The sequence below is a fragment of the Arachis stenosperma genome, chromosome 8 (genome assembly GCF_014773155.1).
Source record: "Arachis stenosperma cultivar V10309 chromosome 8, arast.V10309.gnm1.PFL2, whole genome shotgun sequence".
In the NCBI taxonomy this organism is placed as follows: domain Eukaryota; kingdom Viridiplantae; phylum Streptophyta; class Magnoliopsida; order Fabales; family Fabaceae; genus Arachis; species Arachis stenosperma.
In genome coordinates, this window is record NC_080384.1 from 37,544,121 (window position 1) to 37,566,102 (window position 21,982).

The 21,982-nt window shown below is 37.4% G+C and overlaps 1 protein-coding gene across 1 annotated transcript; it reads left to right on the forward strand.

Moving 5' to 3' along the window:
- Positions 1–285: 285 nt before the first annotated feature.
- On the forward strand, positions 286–666 carry LOC130945932 (60S ribosomal protein L2, mitochondrial-like). Its single transcript, XM_057874621.1, has one exon. It carries the CDS (start codon positions 286–288, stop codon positions 664–666), a length of 381 nt encoding a protein of 126 aa, XP_057730604.1.
- The last annotated feature ends 21,316 nt before the right edge of the window (positions 667–21,982 follow it).

Genomic DNA, 21,982 nt, shown 5'->3' on the forward strand with positions numbered 1-21,982 from the left:
TCGCAGGCTAGATCCACTACATCGCTGCTGCTCCTCTTGTGTTGGATCCACAGTGTTCTGCATTTCTTTCAATAGTTTAGAGAAATCATCAACGGCATCATAGCCAACTGTCGTCACCTCCTCCTCCTTAGCACCACCATCCTCCCAACAAACAATTATATTCAGAGATGAAAAAGCTAGATAGAACCTTTCTCTGTGGGCATTGTTGAGCAGATCGAGTACGATTCCAATAGCTCCTCCAATATTGCCCTCATCTGATGGATCGAAGGAGTCTGTCGTGATGCCATGCCGGGGAAATTCCTTGCTCAACCATCATGCAAATCGCTCCAAATCTATAACTCTGCGGAAGGCAATAACTACATCCACAGTGTGTTCACATTCAATTTGATTCTGCCCCCACAACACACTGGTTCAATAGCAAGGAACATGTTCTTGTCAGCATTTTCGCCGAAGAAAAAAGCATCTTCTACTTCTACATGTGGATCCAAATCACTTTTCATCGGGTTGCCAAGGATTGTGGTGGAGACGTTGAGAGCATTGTTCTTTGCGCCACAAGTGAGAGGGGAGGAGATGTTGCAGGTTCAGAACGGGATGAAGAACAACGTCTTCTGGATGTATAGAAACAAGCGCAAAGCTGCAATTTCTCAGCACAGCATCATGCGATAAAGTTCATAGTGCAAAGGAACCAGGGGGCAAATGTGCTTGACGTTAAGGTCAATTATTGAAAGTTATATTTCGATGGATCGAAGCATAAAGATGGTGCAGGGGGTAGGAATTCTCATTATTTCACCAGAATGAATACCGTCGAAATTTCTGTTTGAGCTAAAATATTCTTGGTCGAATAATATGGCAGAATATGAAGCTTTTATTTCAGTCTTGAGATTTTGATTGAGAAAGGTGCTTCGGAAGTTCAGATTTTAGGGGATTCCCAGTTAGTGTTATAGCAGCTATCGAAAGAGTTTAAGTGTAACAATGAGAAGTTGCAGAAATATTTGGCAACAGCTTGGGAGTTGTTAACTTCTTTTCAAAAATTTTCATTAGTTTATATCCCAAGAATCCAAAATAAAATTGCCAATGAGTTGGCCCAGATTGCTTCAAGATATAAGGTAGGCCCCAAAATATAGAAAAAATTGGCAGAAATTCGCCAAATTTTATTGCCTATAGATGAACGAGAAGCTTTAGCTTGGATGAATGGGAAGATAATGATTGGAGAAAATCTATTGCTGAGTATTTAAGGAATTCCAGTAATCGAGTTGATAGGAAGATAAAATTAAAAGTAACAAATTTTGTTTTAATGGCTGATGAGTTATATAAGAAAGGGATCAATGGGAGCCTTTCGAGATGTCTAAGTCAAGATGATAAAGACATTGTTTTAGGAGAAGTCCATAAAGGTATATGTGGTCTCATCAGGTTGGGATGAAAATGAAATAGGTTTTATATCGAAATCATGTATATTGGCCTCTATGATTAAAGACTGTATTGATTTTGCGAAGGCTTGTCAAGAGTGTCAACACCATGGAGTGATGCAACAGATTCCAGTATCTGAGTTGCATTCGATCATTAAGCCTTGGCCATTTCGAGGTTAGGCTTTAGACCTAATTGGATTGATACACCCCCTCATCGAAAAACCACAAATTTATTTTGGTGGCAATAGATTATTTCACGAAGTGGGTTGAAGCGGTTCCTCTGATAGAGGTTGGACAAAATGAAATAATAGATTTTATCGAGAAACATATAATTCATTGATTCGAGATTTCTCAAACATTGAGTACTGACCAAGGAACTATATTTACTGGTCAGCGAATAAAGAACTTTGTTGCTTCAAGAAACATTAATATGGTTACTTCAATCCCTTATTATGTACAGGCCAATGGACAGGTTGAGGCAGCAAATAAAATTTTGATCAATTTGATTAAAAAGCAAATCGGAAGCAGATCTCGAACTTGGCATGAGGCTTTGAGCCAAGTACTTTGGGCCTACCGTAATTCTCCAAGAGGATCAACAGGTATTTCTCTTTATAAACTGGTATATGAGCATGATGCCGTTTTGCTATTGGAAATTAATTTTAGTACTTTGAGAGTGTTGAAGCAAGATGATTTGCCAATTGACGATTATTGGAACGCAATATTTGATGAGTTAAATGATTTAGACTCAGAGCGTATATTGGCGCTTGAAAATATGATCCGACAAAAAGAAAGCATTGCTCGAAGTTATAATCGTCGAGTAAGGGAGAAATGCTTCAATATTAGGGAGTTGATTTTGAAAGTTATTTTGCCAATGAAAAAGAAGTCAAGATTTCTTAGCAAATGGTCCCATACTTGGGAGGGACCTTTTCAAATTATCGAATTATATTCCGGAAATGCATATTGAATCAAAGATATCGAGTCTGGGAATATAGTTAATTCGGTAAATGGAAAGTATTTGAAGCAATACCATTGTCTGTCAAACCAAAGTTAAAATACAAGTCTGGAAATAAAAGGATGTCATTACAAATAATTGATATTCTAAGGCGGAAAAATAAAAGGTGCTAGGAGCTTTCCTAAGTCAGAATACAGTTGAATTCTCTCACTGTCCAAGGTCGAGAGTATTTTGGTCTGCTCATATTCTTCATGTTGAATTTTTTCAAGTTGCCTCACACGTTCCTCTTGTTTGATTTCAATAGTATGTATCTCCTTGAAAAGTTGCTGTTGTTTGCGCTGAGCAGTGGTCAGAAGAAGGTCTAGAACAGCTATTCTTTCTTCAACTATAGCAATCCTCTGGTTGATCCGAATTAATTCTGCTTTGAGTTCTTCTTTTTCTTTGACATAATGGGCTCGAGCTGTAAAGGCTTGAGAGATCCTTAGATTAAATTCTTCGCAAGAAGCTTTCATTTGGTTGAAGAGCTGCATTAGGGTCCTCTGTTTCAGAATTGAGTGTGGATGTTTTCTCTCTAATTTCTTGTAACTTGTTCTGGGCAGCAACATAGTCATTGGCGATCTTCATGAATTTCACGACTTTGGAAGAATGCTGAGCTGGAACTTGAAACTCAAGAGAAGAATTTAGAATTTCAGAAAAGATCAATTGCAAGCCTGATGGGTTAGTCTATTCAAAAGGAGAATGTGATAGGAGCCTAAGGAGAGTTATCAACTGTTTTTGAGTATTTTTATTCAGTTCAAGAGGAAGACCAGATGTTATAGTACCTTCAGGTGTTGGTGTAGAAATGTGTACATTGTCTTGTTGAACAAGTTGGTTCAAAATATTAATTAACCAATCTAATTAGATCATCGTCATTTGGTTGGGGAATCATCCCAGGAGTTCCGGAAGATGGTTCCAAGACATGAGAAGTTGAAAATTCAGCACCTCTGGGTGAACTGAAAGACTTTTGTGGTGAAGGAATAGTTTCTTGAATTCGAGTAGATGAATCATATTCAGGAGCAATGGTTTTCGGCACTCGAGAAAGTGAGTCAGAATTGGATTCTGGAACTCAGGGAGGAGAGTCAGAGTAAGGGGCCGCTTGAGATCAACAAAGGGCTCTAGCTTGAACTGGTGAAGGAGTGTGATCAATGGCTGCAGTTTGAGATGGTGAATGTTGTTCCTCTGATAAATCAATCACTTGTGTTTCAGTTAAAATTGGAGGAATTACCCAAGTGGGTTCAGCAAGTGTAATGGTTCGGACTGGTGAATGAAATTCATGTTGTTCTGGCCTTGGTTGATTTTGTTGTATGGGTTAATCAGAGACAAGAGCAGGAGAAATTGATTGAGCAACAGTCTCGATCTGAAATAAGCAGCATAAGATTGTTGAGTGCAAGTCTGATAGACTTAATATATTAAAAAAATAATCTACCAAAATGGGTTGTCTCTTTTTTTTTAATCAATTGAGAAGCTGGGTCAGCTTCATCATCATCATCCGAGTCTAGAGGGGCAGCAGGAAGATTTTGGACAGAGGGTTCATTATCTTCAGAAGAGCTTTCGCTCGATGATTGTATCTGTAACTGAGAAAAGAAATAAGGTTAGGACAAGTTCAAATAAAGGTGATTTCAAAGAATTCAATTGAAATCGATATACCCTTATGGAAGTTCTTGTGGGGGTTTGTCGACTTTTTCTTTGAGGTTGCCTGAAAGACGCACAGGTTTAATGTGTTGCTTGTCAGATCCAATATTTCTAGGCTTTATCATGTGTCTTTAAAAAACAGAGTTCAGCCAGAGTTGGAGAAGCCAGAGAGGACCTCCCGTGCTAATCAAGAAGTTATTTCGAAGATAATTGACAAATTGGCCAAGTTCTTCAAAAATGTGCCCTAGAAGCAACTTCGCCAAGTTAAAGTTTTTCCCTCATGCAACAGGGCAGCAAGGGGATAAAAAAAACTTCTACATCTGAACACTTTGAGAATAGAAGACTATGGCATTTAGCCAATAAAATAAAAAATGTCACATGTTTATCATCTGTTACAGGCTCATTGTCTGCACTCTTATGATGGGCAATAAATTCACTGTAGGTAGGGATGGCAATACCACCCGAACCCGCGGGTACCCACCCCGCCCCTACCTGCCCCGCACCGGGACGGGTTTTTAGCGGGGCGGGTTCTTGGGAGGGGCGGGCGGGTCGGGTTTAGGTAATACCCGTCCCTACCCGCCCCGATATATATATATATTATTTCAATATATAATATGTATAATATATGTAAAATAATTAGTAAATGATTAATAATATTGTATCATATTTAAATTTTTACTTTAATTTATGTTATGTATGTGATGATGGTTATATAAATTTTGAAATTTAATTTTATTTATTGGATTTTAATAATTATAGGGGTGGGTAGGGGCGGGACGGGTACCCGCAGGGGCGGTTTAGGGTTCAACGTTTTACTACCCACGGGTAGAAGCGGGGCGAGTTCTATACGGGTTGGTGTACGGCGGGACGGGGTCGGGTAGAGCAAAAACCCGCCTCTACCTGCCCTGTTGTCACCCCTGACTGTAGGAGGTCATAGAACCTATTGTGTATCATCACTCAGGAATAATTTCATAGTTGAACTCAGGGGAGTTTATTGGAAGCCCTGTGATGGTAGCCACGTCAAGGAGTGACATACTCATCATCCCACAAGGAAGGTGAAAGTTGTTGGTAGTTCTGTTCCAGAAGTGAGTCACAGTCCCAATCATCCAAGGATATGTAGAGGGGGCAAAATGGGAGAGACAAAGGAGATCTTGAATTCCAAGAGCACTGGTGGACGAAATTGTGATCACATGTTCTTTTGTATACTCTTATGGCACTGTTTATTTTCACAACTCCGTTCAACTAACCAGCAAGTGTACTGGGTCGTCCAAGTAATAAACCTTACGTGAATAAGGGTCGAATCCACAGAGATTGTTGGTATGAAGCAAGCTATGGTCACCTTGTAAATCTCAGTTAGGCAGATTAAAAAGTTATGGGTTTCGAAAATTAATAATAAAAGGGATAGAATACTTATGCAGATTCATTGGTAGGAATTTCAGATAAGCGGAATGGAGATGCTGTAGAGCTCACGGACGCCTGCTCTCCTACTGCTTCTACTCAATCCGTCTTACTCCTTTCCATGGTAAGCTTTGTATAGGGGTTCACCATCAGCTGTGGCTACTTTCAATCCTCTCGGGAAAATATCCTATGTGGCTGTCACTCGCACAGCTAATCAGTCTGGAGGCATCACCCATGGTTGATGGCTACATCCCATCCTCGCAGTGAAAACTAATGCTCACGCGCTCTGTCACAGTACGGCTAATCACTGGTTGGTTCCCGCTCCTACTGGAATAGAATCCCTTGATTCTTTTGCGTCTGTCACTAACGCCCAGCAGGTTGCAAGTTTGAAGCACGTCACAGTCATTCATTACCGGAATCCTACTCGGAATACCACAGACAAGGTTAGACTTTCCGGATTCCCAGGATCCTACTCGGAACACCACAGACAAGGTTGGACTTTCCGGATCCTCATAAATGCCGCCATCTATCTAGCTTATACCACGAAGATTCTGTTGGGGAATCTAAGAGATACACATTCAAGCTCTGTTGCATGTAGAACGTAAGTGGTTGTCAATCACGCGCGTTCATAAGTGAGAATGATAATGAGGGTTATCTAACTCATCACATTCATCATGTTCTTGGGTGCGAATAAATATCTTGGAATAAGAATAAGAGAGATTTGAATAAAAGAAAATAGAACTTCATTAATACTTGAGGTACAGTAGAGCTCCACACCCTTAATCTATGGTGTGCAGAAACTCCACCGTTGAAAATACATAAGCAAAGGGTTCAGGCATGGCCGAATGGCCAGCCCCCAAAACGTGATCAATGATCTCGTAAGATGAAGAATAAAACAAAACTGAGACCAAAGATGTCTAATACAATAGATAAATGTCCTATATATACTAGACTAGCTACTAGGGTTTACATGAGTAAGTAATTGATGCATAAATTCACTTCCTGGGCCCACTTGGTGTGTGCTTGGGCTGAGCTTGATCAATTCACGAGCTGAGGCTTCTCTTGGAGTTGAACTCCGAGTTATGACGTGTTTTGGGCGTTCAACTCCGGATCATGACGTTTTTCTGGCGTTTAACTCCAGACAGCAGCATGTACTTGGCGTTTAACGCCAAGTTACATCGTCAATCTTCGAATAAAGCATGGACTATTATATATTGCTGGAAAGCCCTGGATGTGTACTTTTCAACGCCGTTGAGAGCGCGCCAATTGGAGTTCTGTAGCTCCAGAAAATCCATTTCGAGTGCAGGGAGGTCAGAATCCAACAGCATCAGCAGTCCTTTTGTCAGCCTTTTTCAGAGTTTTGCTCAAATCCCTCAATTTCAGTCAAAAATTACCTGAAATCACAGAAAAACACACAAACTCATAGTAAATTTCAGAAATGTGAATTTAACATAAAAACTAATGAAAACATCCCTAAAAGTAGCTTGAACTTACTAAAAACTACCTAAAAACAATGCCAAAAAGCGTATAAATTATCCGCTCATCACAACACCAAACTTAAATTGTTGCTTGTCCCCAAGCAACTGAAAATCAAATAGGATAAAAAGAAGAGAATATACTATAAATTCAGAGATATCAATGAATATTAATTTAATTAGATGAGCGGGACTTGTAGCTTTTTGCTTCTGAACAGTTTTGGCATCTCACTTTTTCCTTTGAAGTTCAGAATGATTGGCGTCTCTAGGAACTTAGAATTTCGGATAGTGTTATTGACTTTCCTAGTTAAGCATGTTGATTCTTGAACACAGCTACTTATGAGTCTTGGCTGTGGCCCTAAGCACTTTGTCTTCCAGTATTACCACCGGATACACAAATGCCACAGACACATAACTGGGTGAACCTTTTCAGATTGTGACTTTAGCTTTGCTGAAGTCCCCAGTTAGTGGTGTCCAGAGCTCTTAAGCACACTCTTTGCTTTAGATCACGACTTTAACCACTCAGTCTCAAGCTTTTCACTTGGATCTTCATGACACAAGCACATGGCTAGGGACAGCTTGATTTAGCCGCTTAGGCCTGGATTTAATTTCCTTGGGCCCTCCTATCCATTGATGCTCAAAGCCTTGGATCCTTGCTACCCTTGCCTTTTGGTTTTAAGGGCTATTGGCTTTTTCTGCTTGCTTTTTCTTTTTCTTTTTCAATTTTTCGCCATTTTTTTTTCGCAAGCTTCCTTTTTCACTGCTTTTTCTTGCTTCAAGAACCAATTTCATGAATTTTTTTCAGATCATCAATAACATTTCTCTTTGTTCATCATTCTTTCAAGAGCCAACAATTTTAACATTCATAAACTACAAGATCAAAAATATGCACTGTTCAAGCATTCCTTCAGAAAACAAAAATTATTGCCACCACATCAATATAATTAAATTAAATTCAAGGATAAATCCGAAATTCATGTACTTCTTGTTCTTTTGAATTAAAACATTTTTCTTTTAAGAGAGGTGAAGGATTAATGGATTTTATTCATAGCTTTAAGGCATGGTTACATACTAATGATCATGAAATAAAGACACAAAACATAGATAAACACAACAATTAAAAACCGAAAACAGAAAGAAATAAAGAACAAGGAATGAATCCACCTTTTAGTGGCGTCTTCTTCTTGAAGACCCAACAATGTCCTTAAGCTCTTCTATGTCCCTTCCTTGCCTTTGTTGCTCCTCCCTCATTGCTCTTTGATCTTCTCTTATTTCTTGGAGAATGATGGAGTGCTCATGATGTTCCACCCTTAATTGTTCCACATTATGGCTCAAATCTTCTAAGGAGGTGTTGAGTTGCTCCCAATAGTTGTTGGGAGGAAAGTGCATTCCTTGAGGCATTTGTTGATGATACACTTCCTCATGTTCTTCTTGAAGGCCGTGAGAGGCTTCTCTTGCTTGCTCCATCCTTTTCTTTGTGATGGGCTTGTCTTCTTCAATGGAGACATCTCCTTCTATGATAACTCCAGCTGAGTAACATAGATGGCATATAAGGTGGGGGAAGGCTAGCCGTGCCATTGGTGAAGGCTTGTCGGCTATTTTGTAGAGTTCATTGGAGATGATTTCATGAACTTCTATTTCCTCTCCAATCATGATGCTATGAATCATGATGGCCCGATCCACAGTAACTTCAGATCGGTTGCTTGTAGGGATGATGGATCTTTGGATGAACTCTAACCATCCTCTAGCTACAGGTTTGAGGTCCAGTCTTCTTAGTTGGACTGGCTTGCCTTTGGAGTCTACTCTCCATTGGGCGCCTTCCACACATATGTCCATAAGGACTTGGTCCAACCTTTGGTTAAAGTTGACCCTTCTTGTGTAGGGGCGTTCATCACCTTGCATCATGGGTAAGTGAAACGCCAACCTTACATTTTCCGGACTAAAATCCAAGTATTTCCCCCTAACCATTGTGAGATAATTCTTTGGGCTTGGGTTCATACTTTGGTCATGGTTCCTAGTGATCCATGCATTGGCATAGAACTCTTGAACCATTAGAATTCCGACTTGTTGCATGGGGTTGGCTAAGACTTCCCAACCTCTTCTTTGAATTTCATGTCGGATCTCCGGATACTCATTTTTCTTGTGCTTGAAAGGGACCTCAGGGATCACTTTCTTCTTTGCCACAACATCATAGAAGTGGTCTTGATGGCTCTTGGAAATGAATCTTTCCTTCTCCCATGACTCGGAGGTGGAAGCTTTTGCTTTCCCTTTCCCTTTTCTTGAGGAAGCTCCGGCCTTAGGTGCCATTGGTAATGGAAAAACAAAAAGCTTATGCTTTTACCACACCAAACTTAAAATTTTGCTCGTCCTCGAGCAAGAAAGAAAAGAAAAGTAGAAGAAGAAGAAGAGAATATGGTGAAGAGGGAGAGAGAGGGTTCGGCTATATGGGAGAAGAAGGGGTTATTGTTGTGAAAATGAAGAAGAATGGAAGGGTATTTATAGGGAGAGGGAGGGAGGGTGTTCGGCCATTTTGGGTGGGAATGGGTGGGAAATTGAATTTGAATTTTATGAGGGTAGGTGGGGTTTATGGGGAAGGGGGGTTGATGTGAATGGTGAATGGGGTAATTGGGAAGAGGAATTGAGGTGATTGATGAAGAATATTGGGAATTGTGACATGGGGTATTCAAATCACAAAAACTAGGATTAGAAGGTAAGGTGGGAATATGGTAGGTGGGGATCCTGTGGGGTCCATAGATCCTGAGGTGAGGATCCTGTGGGGTCCACAGATCCTGAGGTGAAAATAAATACCATTCCTTCACCATATAGGCATGTAGAATGCCTTCATGCATCATTCTGGCGTTCAAACGCCCATTGGTGCATGTTCTGGGCGTTCAACGCCCATGTAATGCATGTTTCTGGCGTTGAACGCCAGTTTCATGCTTGTTCCTGGCGTTCAGCGCCAGTTCGTCCTCTCTGTGCACCATCCTGGCGTTTAACGCCAGGTTGTTGCTTGTTTTGGGCGTTCAGCGCCAGAATGGTGCTCTGTTCTGGCGTTGAACGCCGGCCAGATGCACCTTACTGGCGTTGAACGCCAGTCTGCGCTACCTCCAGGGTGAAAATTTTTTTCTTCTGTTTTTTACTCTGTTTTTAATTTTTTTGATTTTTTTCGTGACTCCTTATGATCATGTACCTAATAAAACACAAAAATAACAAGAAACAAAATAAAATAAAATTAGATAAATAAAATTGGGTTGCCTCCCAACAAGCGCTTCTTTAATGTCAATAGCTTGACAGTGGCTCTCATGGAGCCACATGGTGATCAGGTCAATTTAGTGTGTAGTCCCAACACCAAACTTAGAGTTTGGATATAGGGTTTGAACACCAAACTTAGAGTTTGGTTGTGGCCTCACAACACCAAACTTAGAGTTTGACTGTGTGGGCTCTTCTTGACTCTGAACTGAGAGAAGCTCTTCATGCTTACTCTCTTTTGTCACAGAGGGATGGCCATGTGCCTAAAACACAAGGTAGTCCCCATTCAATTGAAGGACTAACTCACCTCTGTTGACATCTATCACAGCTCATGCTGTGGCTAGGAAAGGTCTTCCTAGGATGATGCATTCATCATCTTCCTTCCTAGTGTCTAGGATTATGAAATCAGTAGGGATGTAAAGGCCTTCAACCTTTACTAGCACGTCCTCTACTATTCCATAAGCTTGTCTTATGGACTTATCTGCCAATTGTAATGAGAACAAGGCAGGTTGTACCTCAATGATCCCCAGCTTCTCCATTACAGAGAGTGGCATAAGATTTATCCCTGACCCAAGGTCACATAGAGCTTTCTCAAAGCTCATGGTGCCAATGGTGCAAGGTATTAAGAACTTGCCAGGATCTTGTTTCTTTTGAGGTAGAGTTCTCTGAATCCAAGTATCTAGTTCACTAATGAGCAAGGGAGGTTCACTTTCCCAAGTCTCATTACCAAATAACTTGGCATTCAGTTTCATGATAGCTCCTAAGTATTGAGCAACTTGCTCTCCAGTCACATCTTCATTCTCTTCAGAGGATGAGTATTCTTCAGAGCTCATGAATGGCAGAAGGAGATTTAAAGGAATCTCTATGGTCTCTAGATGAGCCCTAGATTCCTCAGGATCCTTAATAGGAAACTCCTTCTTGCTTGAGGAACGTCCCAGGAGGTCTTCCTCACTAGGATTTTCGTCCTCCTCCTCCTTAGTGCATTCGGCCACTTTGATTAAATCAATGGCCTTGCACTCTCCTTTTGGATTCTCTTCTGTATTACTTGGGAGAATACTGGGAGGAGTTTCAATGACTTTCTTACTCAGCTGGCCCACTTGTGCCTCCAGATTTCTAATGGAGGATCTTGTTTCATTCATGAAACTGAAAGTGGTCTTTGACAGATCAGAAACTATATTGGCTAAATTAGAATTGTTTTGTTTAGAGTTCTCTGTCTGTTGCTGAGAAGATGATGGATATGGCTTGCTATTGCCTAGCCTATTACGTCCACCATTGTTAAAGCCTTGTTGAGGCTTTTGTTGATCCTTCCAAGAGAAATTTGGATGATTTCTCCATGATGAGTTATAGGTGTTTCCATAAGGTTCACCCATGTAATTAACCTCTGCCATGGCAGGGTTCTCAGGATCATAAGCTTCTTCAGAAGCTGCCTCTCTAGTACTGTTGGATGCATGTTGCAATCCATTCAGATTTTGAGAGATTATGTTGACCTGTTGAGTCAACATTTTGTTCTGAGCCAATATGGCATTCAGAGCATCAATTTCAAGAACTCCTTTCTTCTGAGGTACCCCATTGTTCACAGAATTCCTCTCAGAAGTGTACATGAACTGGTTATTTGCAACCATGTCAATGAGTTCTTGAGCCTCTTCAGGCGTTTTCTTCAGGTGAATAGATCCACCTGCAGAATGATCCAATGACATTTTCGAAAATTCAGAGAGACCATAATAGAATATGTCTAATATGGTCCATTCTGAAAACATGTCAGATGGACATCTCTTGGTCAGCTGCTTGTATCTTTCCCAAGCTTCATAGAGGGATTCACCATCTTTTTGTTTGAAAGTTTGAACATCCACTCTTAGCTTGCTCAGCTTTTGAGGAGGAAAGAATTTATCTAAGAAGGCAGTGACCAGCTTATCCCAGGAGTCCAGGCTATCCTTAGGTTGTGAATCCAACCATACTCTAGCTCTGTCCCTCACAGCAAAAGGGAAAAGCATGAGTCTGTAGACTTCAGGATCAACTCCATTCGTCTTTACAGTCTCACAGATCTGCAAGAACTCAGTTAAAAACTGGTAAGGATCTTCAGATGGAAGTCCATAAAACTTGCAGTTTTGTTGCATTAAAGCAACTAGTTGAGGCTTAAGCTCAAAGTTATTAGCTCCAATGGCAGGAATGGAGATGCTTCTTCCATCAAATTTGGACGTTGGTTTAGTGAAGTCACCAAGCATTCTCCTTGCATTATTATTATTATTTTCGGCTGCCATGTCTTTCTCTTGTTCGAAAATTTCTAGAAGGTTTCTTCTGGATTGTTGTAATTTAGCTTCTCTTAATTTTCTCTTCAGAGTCCTTTCAGGTTCTGGATCTATTTCAACAAGAGTGCCTTTATCCCTGTTCCTGCTCATATGAAAGAGAAGAAAACAAGAAAAGAAAGAGGAATCCTCTATGTCACAGTATAGAGATTCCTTTATGTTAGTAGAAAAAGAAAGGGGGTAGAAGAATGAGGAAGAGGGTTCGGATTTTGGATGAAGAGAGGTGAAGAGAAGTGTTAGTAATTAAATAATTAAATAGAAGAAGAAAAGAGAAGAGAGAATTCGAAAATAATTTTGAAAAAGAGGTTAGTAATTTTCGAAAATTAGAGATAAAATGTAATTAAAATTATAACATGAAACAATTAGTTAATTAAAAAGAATTTTTGAAAAAGGGGTGAGATATTTTCGAAAATTAGAGAGGGAAAAGTAGTTAGGTGGTTTTGAAAAAGATAAGAAACAAACAAAAAGTTAGTTAGTTGATTGAAAGAGATTTGAAATCAAAATTTAAAAAGATAAGAAGTTAGATAAGATATTTTGAAATCAAATTTTGAAAAAGATAAAATTTTTGAAAAAGATAAGATAAAAAGATAAAAAAATTTTTAAGAAAAAAAGATATTTTGAAAAAGATTTAATTTTTTTTAAAATTACTTAGCTAACAAGAAACTACAAGATAAGATTCTAGAACTTTAAAGATTGAACCTTTCTTAACAAGAAAGTAACAAACTTCAAATTTTTGAACTAATCACATTAATTGTTAGCTAATTTTCGAAAATTTGATATAAAGATAAGAAAAAGATTTTGAAAATATTTTGAAAAAGATTTTTAAAATTTTCGAAATATAAAAAAAATGAAAAAGATATGATTTTTGAAAAAGATTTTGAAAAGATAAGATTTTTAAAATTGAAAATTTGACTTGACTTGTAAGAAACAACTAATTTTTGAAAATTTTTGACTAAGTCAACTCAAATTTTCGAAAATTATGAGAAAAATAAGGAAAAGATATTTTTTTTTATTTTTGAATTTTTAATTATGAGAGAGAAAAACAACAAAAATACTCAATGCATGAAATTTTTAGATCAAAACCATGAATGCATGCAAGAATGCTATGAATGTCAAGATGAACACCAAGAACACTTTGAAGATCATGATGAACATCAAGAACATAATTTTGAAAAATTTTTGATGCAAAGAAAACATGCAAGACACCAAACTTAGAAATCTTTAATGCATGAAAAATATGAATGCAAAAATGCACATGAAAAATAACAAACAACAAAAAACAAGAAAACATCAAGATCAAACAAGAGGACTTATCAAGAACAACTTGAAGATCATGAAGAACACTATGAATGCATGGGATTTTCGAAAAAAATGCAAAAATTTTTAAAGCATGCAATTGACACCAAACTTAAAAATTAACACAAGATTCAAACAAGAAACACAAAATATTTTTGATTTTTATGATTTTCTAATTTTTTTTGTATTTTTATTAATTTTTTCGAAAATAATGTGAAGAAAAACGAAAAATAAAAGAAAAATTTTTTGAAAAAGATTTTGAAAAGAAAATTACCTAATCTGAGCAACAAGATGAACCGTCAGTTGTCCATACTCGAACAATCCCCGGCAACGGCGCCAAAAACTTGGTGGACGAAATTGTGATCACATATTCTTTTGTATACTCTTATGGCACTGTTTATTTTCACAACTCCGTTCAACTAACCAGCAAGTGTACTGGGTCGTCCAAGTAATAAACCTTACGTGAATAAGGGTCGAATCCACAGAGATTGTTGGTATGAAGCAAGCTATGGTCACCTTGTAAATCTCAGTTAGGCAGATTAAAAAGTTATGGGTTTCGAAAATTAATAATAAAAGGAAATAATAAAAGGGATAGAATACTTATGCAGATTCATTGGTAGGAATTTCAGATAAGCGGAATGGAGATGTTGTAGAGCTCACGGACGCCTGCTCTCCTACTGCTTCTACTCAATCCTTCTTACTCCTTTCCATGGCAAGCTTTGTATAGGGGTTCACCATCAGCTGTGGCTACTTTCAATCCTCTCGGAAAAATATCCTATGCGGCTGTCACTCGCACAGCTAATCAGTCTGGAGGCATCACCCATGGTTGATGGCTACATCCCATCCTCGCAGTGAAAACTAATGCTCACGCACTCTGTCACAGTACGGCTAATCACTGGTTGGTTCCCGCTCCTACTGGAATAGAATCCCTTGATTCTTTTGCGTCTGTCACTAACGCCCAGCAGGTTGCAAGTTTGAAGCACGTCACAGTCATTCATTACCGGAATCCTACTCGGAATACCACAGACAAGGTTAGACTTTCCGGATTCTCAGGATCCTACTCGGAACACCACAGACAAGGTTGGACTTTCCGGATCCTCATAAATGCCGCCATCTATCTAGCTTATACCACGAAGATTCTATTGGGGAATCTAAGAGATACACATTCAAGCTCTGTTGCATGTAGAACGTAAGTGGTTGTCAATCACGCGCGTTCATAAGTGAGAATGATAATGAGGGTTATCTAACTCATCACATTCATCATGTTCTTGGGTGCGAATAAATATCTTGGAATAAGAATAAGAGAGATTTGAATAAAAGAAAATAGAACTTCATTAATACTTGAGGTACAGCAGAGCTCCACACCCTTAATCTATGGTGTGCAGAAACTCCACCGTTGAAAATACATAAGCAAAGGGTTCAGGCATGGCCGAATGGCCAGCCCCCAAAACGTGATCAATGATCTCGTAAGATGAAGAATAAAACAAAACTGAGACCAAAGATGTCTAATACAATAGATAAATGTCCTATATATACTAGACTAGCTACTAGGGTTTACATGAGTAAGTAATTGATGCATAAATTCACTTCCTGGGCCCACTTGGTGTGTGCTTGGGCTGAGCTTGATCAATTCACGAGCTGAGGCTTCTCTTGGAGTTGAACTCCGAGTTATGACGTGTTTTGGGCGTTCAACTCCGGATCATGACGTTTTTCTGGCGTTTAACTCCAGACAGCAGCATGTACTTGGCGTTTAACGCCAAGTTACATCGTCAATCTTCGAATAAAGCATGGACTATTATATATTGCTGGAAATCCCTGGATGTCTACTTTCCAACGCCGTTGAGAGCGAGCCGATTGGAGTTCTGTAGCTCCAGAAAATCCATTTTGAGTGCAGGGAGGTCAGAATCCAACAGCATCAGCAGTCCTTTTGTCAGCCTTTTTCAGAGTTTTGCTCAAATCCCTCAATTTCAGTCAGAAATTACCTGAAATCACAGAAAAACACACAAACTCATAGTAAAGTCCAGAAATGTGAATTTAACATAAAAACTAATGAAAACATCCCTAAAAGTAGCTTGAACTTACTTTAACTACCTAAAAACAATGCCAAAAAGCGTATAAATTATCCGCTCATCAAGCACTCCAGGCAGCGCTTTTCTCTTATGTGAGACGTCTGTGCCAAGCCATAAAGTCAATCCCTCGGGGGATGATTTTAGGATTATTTCTGAAAGGGGGTTTTAGGGTTGATGAAGAAAGAGATGTCAAGGTCCTGATTGATCAATAAATTTTCCCCTTGAGCACTTGGAAAAAGATGAAGTCGTCTGTTAGCTCTTTCTAGGTTGTCAGTAGGGCCAACAAAATAATGAGTTTCGTCACCTACAGTGAAAGGAATAAGGATTCTGGGGTCATCGAGTTGAAGTTAGGGGTTTTTAATGATTTCGTCATTGATTTGGTTCAAGATGTGTAAAGACGGAGGAGCCGGTTGTTGGATGGCTAGACCTTTACCCTTATCTTAAGCAGTGTGAGAAGATGAGAACGCCATTGATGAACAAAGAGGAAAGCGAGAGATAAAAATAGCAGTTGGAGAATGGAACATAATGCAAGCGTTTAAGGAGCAAAGATTCGAGAAAGGAAAAAGATAATGGTGAGAAGTTCAATTTCAATAAAGTTCTCTCCCTAATCGTTTTTGTGAGGAAGATTCAAAGAGAAAAGAGATAACTTTGCGAGGAAGGTGAAGTGGTGGAGAGAGAGACTGTGGATCGTGGAAAACGTGTCAAACGGGTCAAAATTAATGGAGAAGGTAAATGGCAATTATAACCAGTTAAGGTAATTAAAGACTGAATTACGATTAAGTGTTTTGTCTTTCAAGGAGTGACTTCGAAAGCAAATACATTAATCCTAGGGGCAATTTGTTAGTCAAAATAATTACTTTCGAAAGTTAAGCTGATTCAAAACGTTGATAAAGTTTCGAAATGCAAGCAAAGATTAAAAGAGATACACGTGCAAGTATTAAGTGGAAATTGTTTAGCATGGATTCGATGGAAATGGTAAATCAAGCAGTTACTCAAATGAAGAATCGAGTAGTTACTCGAATGAAGAAGATCGAAGGCTTTTTCGAGTTAGGGATTTTCAGTAACGCTGTTGGGTAAAAGAGCGGGAACGGTTACCCAAAATTTCGCACACAAGCGGGGCATCATGTCATTAATGGTCGGTTATAAAAAAGGGGTTATAAATATTAGAAAGTATTAGGGAATTAAGGTTGGAACTTTTCTCCAGAAATACACTCAAGCACACTCATATCCCAGCGAATTCCTGAGTCGGCATTCGAGTTCGATTTCTGTAGGGTTCCTTTCATGTCTTTATTTTTTTTAAATTACAATTTTAGCAAACTTTACTTTTCTTGTTGAATTTACCTTTTAAATAATGTTTAATTTCTTTGCCTAATTACATTCCAGTATCTTTAATCTTCACGTCAAATAAAGTCCTTTAATTCAATGAAAGACATTTTTATCACTTTATTTAAATTCATTACAAACCTTTTTTGATTTTTGTTAATTTATCTTTCGAAAATCTCATTTTACACCTTTTGAATTTTTTAATACTTTTTTAAACGTTCTTCTAATTCGAGGATATTTAATACACTTATAAAAAATTTGGTACTTACAAAAGAAGAGTAGGTTTTAAAATAGATATTAAAACAAATCTTGTCACATCAAATTGTTGTAGCGTTTAACGTGACTGGATTAGTTCAATACTTTATTTACTGACGGAGAAAGATTAATGGTGTAAAACAATATCTAAAATAAATTTCAAAAATTAGTATAATAATATTTGAATTTAAGATATTAAATTAATAAATACTATAAATATTAAGGATCACTTTAAAAATTTAGTTAAAAATATTTATAGATCAGATTTAATCTATATATTTGTGATATTTATTTGAATTTAATTTAAAAATTACGAATATTGATCTAATCTATAAAGTTATCGGATTAGATCGGATTCGCACATTAGTAGAATCAGATGATGAATTTTATATAAGTATCTGTATATCTGTAAATTCACAAAAATAAATAAATAAATAAGTAAATATTATTTTTATAGTTTATTTTAACTAATAGTTATTATATATGTTGTATTATTTTATTTATATTATTTTAAAAATTATGTTTAATAATATTTTAAGAATAAATATGTTTAAAAAAGTAAAAAAAAGATTTTATTGATATTTTTAATAAAATTAAAATTTTTAAAACATTTTTATGTTTACTGATATGGGAGCCACTTAGATAAAGATGTCAAAAATATCTTTTGTTAAAGATATTTTTTAAAAATTAAAATTTTATACATATAATTAATTAAACTGTGTTATTTTTTATTAAAATTAGATCGGACAAATCAATTTATCCAAAAAATTAATAAATTTAATTTTAAGCCGGTATAAATTAATATTTTTTATAAAAAATACTACAATATTCCTATTATAAAAAATAACATATGAGTATTTTAGTTATTTTTTATAATAGGGATATTGTAGTATTTTTTATAAAAAATAATTTTAATTCAGACCGTTTTAAAATTTAATTTATTATTTTTAATCAAATTAATTTGTCTGCCCTAATTTTAACAAAAATAATACGATTTAATCGATTATATGTGATAAATTTTAATTATAAAAAAATATCTTAAAAAAGGACGTTTTAAACGTCTTTATCGAAGTGTCCCCTTACGAATATATCTGAAATCTGATTTACAAATATATAGATCAAATTAAATTCAAACTTAAATAATACAAATATTAGATTTGATTCAATCTGGTAATTATTTTAGTGTAAATCGAATCAAAATTTTAAGTATATTTGACCAAATCTAATATCCCTTCACAACTACCTACCTTAATCATATTTTACATAGGTACGTGCTTTTCATTAATTAGAGGTTTGATATCGTTTAATAATTGGCAACAAAGTATTGGTTTAGAGGTCAAATTTTGTCTTCGCATTAAATCAAGTGCTGAACTTCCGTTTGTCATTTTTAATACCTTAGCGTTAAAACTTAAAATCGTGACTAGGTTATTGGCAATCAAAGGTTACGTATGTCTAACTTCTTATTCTCTATGCAATCACAAATATACAAATTGATGAAGGCATGAACGGCAGCCTAGCTATAGCTGCTACAGGACATCTATTATTAAAGTATTCTACTCTATTTAATGAAAATAATGTAGCTAACATAAATGATAAAAAAAATTATATGGTACAGATTTAAATTTGTACAGATTTAAAGATATAATGATGTGGCAAAATCTAAACCACACATCTTAAAACTACACTTTTCATTTAAAACCGTAACTCTTCACAAAGAAAAGCGTCACCTAATGGAAAAAAGTAAATTAGAAGATTTAAGAGAAGAAATAATTAAGTTATCAAAATTAATAGATCAAAAATTAATGATTTTAACTAATGTTAATTGTAATGACACTGAATTCTTAAAATCAATACAAAATGATTTTTCTCAAAATCTTTATTTTACTATAAGTTTTATTGAAGGACTTCAAAAACCTGAAAAAACTTATTTTTCACACGGAATTTCTAAAAAATGTTACCATGGAAATGATTCCCCACATCTTTATCATACCTTCAACCCACAATTAAATTCTATAGTGGATATACTTGAAGAAATATTAGTATCCATAAAATTTCAAAGGGATAAGGAAAAAGAGAATCTCAAAGAAGAAAAATTTCAAAATATAATCAACATAACAGATTTAAAAGTAAAACCACCACTAAAATTATGAATATTGAGGAAAAATTAGAAGAAGTTACAATGCTTTTTAAACAATTAAAAATGGCTCAAGAAAATAATATTATGGAACAAGGATTTCAAATAGAAGAAGAATTAGTAAATTCTGAAAATATAGAAAATGAAGAACACATCCTAGATTATTCAAGTGACGAAGAACCAGCAATTCCAATACAAGTAAAAAATGACGCTGGAACATCTAAAGATAATCAATCTCAATTTAAATAGGAAACAGGTTTTGATAATTATGCTTTTAAAAAAGGGTTTATAAATAAAGATTCAAAATATACAAAAATACCATCAAAATACGTTCCTAAAATCCAGGAAATGGATGGAGAAAGAATGCTTGATTTAGACTATAAAAAGAATGAAAAAGAAATTTTCGAAAATTGGTTGAATTCCTTTTTATTAGAAGCTTTTACTAATCCAAAGCTTAGTGATTTGTCTGGAAGAGATATTTGGAATTACATAGGGTTTCATACTAAAGGAACTATAAGAGATTATATGACATCAATAGAAAACCAAATAATAGAACATTTAGCAACAAAAACAACAGCTTATGATAAGATATTATATATAATGATGATTCTATATAAAGAATTTTTTGGAAAAAATATTATAGATCATAGACAAAAAGTCTATAATAAAGAATATCAAGAAGCAAAAAATCATTTAGCTAATATTCAGATATATGATCTATGTAATGTGGAATTGTAAGACCCAGAATCTTTGAAAAGTAATTTTTAGGATCAAGTCTCAAATCATATAGTTATTTATAGCCTTAATTTCAGAAATTGTTTTATTAAAGATAATTAAGGCAAGTTTTGATTTATTGAAATTGAGACGAGTTATGATCCTTATCCAATTTTATAATTATTGGATTATTTTCTATATTTAAAGTATAAAGTTGCCAGTTATGAAATAATAAGGATTTTATATGATTTGGATTATATAAGTAATATTTTAGATATTGATACAGCTATTTTTGGAAAATAGAGAAATTAATTTATTTCTAATTATTTGATTTGGGCATTTTATTGAAAATAATTTGTGAAAGTGATGAACAAATAGTATTTTCTATATATAATTAGTGTTGGATTTAATTGAGTTTCAATTACTATATTATTCCCAATTTTATGTGAAATTACTAAAATGCCCCTAACCCTAATTTTCAAAATAAAGAAACCCTAACCCAGTAACCCGTTACCGTGACCCGGTTCCCTTCCCACTCAACCAAGCAGCAGCAGCACATGATTTTCCATTTTTCCTTTTCATGAAAGAAAGGAACGAGAGCAAAGAAAGAGAGAGACTGAGCTGCCGCGGAAGAAGGAAGGAGGAGGGAGGCTCACCGCGCCGCGCCGCGCCGCCGCAGCAGTCCATGCTGCCAGGGGCACCGTCACCGAGCTCCCTCGCCGTCGAAGTTTCCTGCGTCGTCACTGATTCACGCAGAGGAGGGTTGGAGGGGGCAGCTTCCACACGCGAGCCAGAGGAGCTCGCCCTCGCCAATCTGCCGCCGTCGGGGTCACCGCGTCGTCGTCCTTGCCAGCTCCGAACGAGAAGCACGATGGACCTCCGTTTCTGTTTCCCTGATCTGCTGTAAGTGAGCAACGTTGGGAGAGAAGGAGCGCGACCCACCGCGCGGAGCTGCGCCGCCGTGCATCTCTGCTGCCGTCACTGACTGGCTAGGCCGCTTCCCATGGTCGCCGCCGTGGGTTTTGGTGCTGGTATCGCCGAACCAGGCAGAGGAAGAGGGAGGCCGCGCGTCCCGTTGTGCGCGTCACTACCCAAGGACCGCCGCTGATCCGAGTTGCGCGAAGCTAACGCCGCCGTTCCTGCCGCCTACTTCCGCCTCTACTGATCTGCTGCTCCGCGGTGCTTGGCTGGTGCTTCTGATATTGTCGCCGGAGTTCTGAGGCCACCGGAACCACCGCCAGAGCTTCTGGCTACTTCTGCCGTCGCCGGAAAAGTTGGCCGGTAAGGGTTTTGAATTCGGTTTTCGTTCGTTTAAGATTCCGGAAGCCTTACCGTTTCTGTATGTGGGTTTCAGTCTTCATCGCCGGAGTTCGGTCGCCGCTGCCGCTTGAGGTGGCTGCCGGATTGCCGCCAAGCCGGTTCGGTGACCGCCGCTGTTCCGGTTCAGCCGTTCCTTCTTCGTTCGGTAAGCGTTTTTGATTTGAAAGCTCTCTGGTTACTATTCTGTTATCATACGCTGAGGTTTTGCGGCGTTAATCGCTATAAGATTGAGTCTCAGTTGTTGTACGTTGCGATTAGTGTTGCGATGGATATTGCGAAAGTGGCTGGGAGCTGAGGTTTTGGTTGCCGTCGGTTCGGGCTGAGGTGTAAAGGATTCTGTGACGCGTTTGGGCTATGGTTTTGCGTTTTGAGGTAGGGACGCTTTCCAAAAACTATGTTTTATGTATTGGAATTATT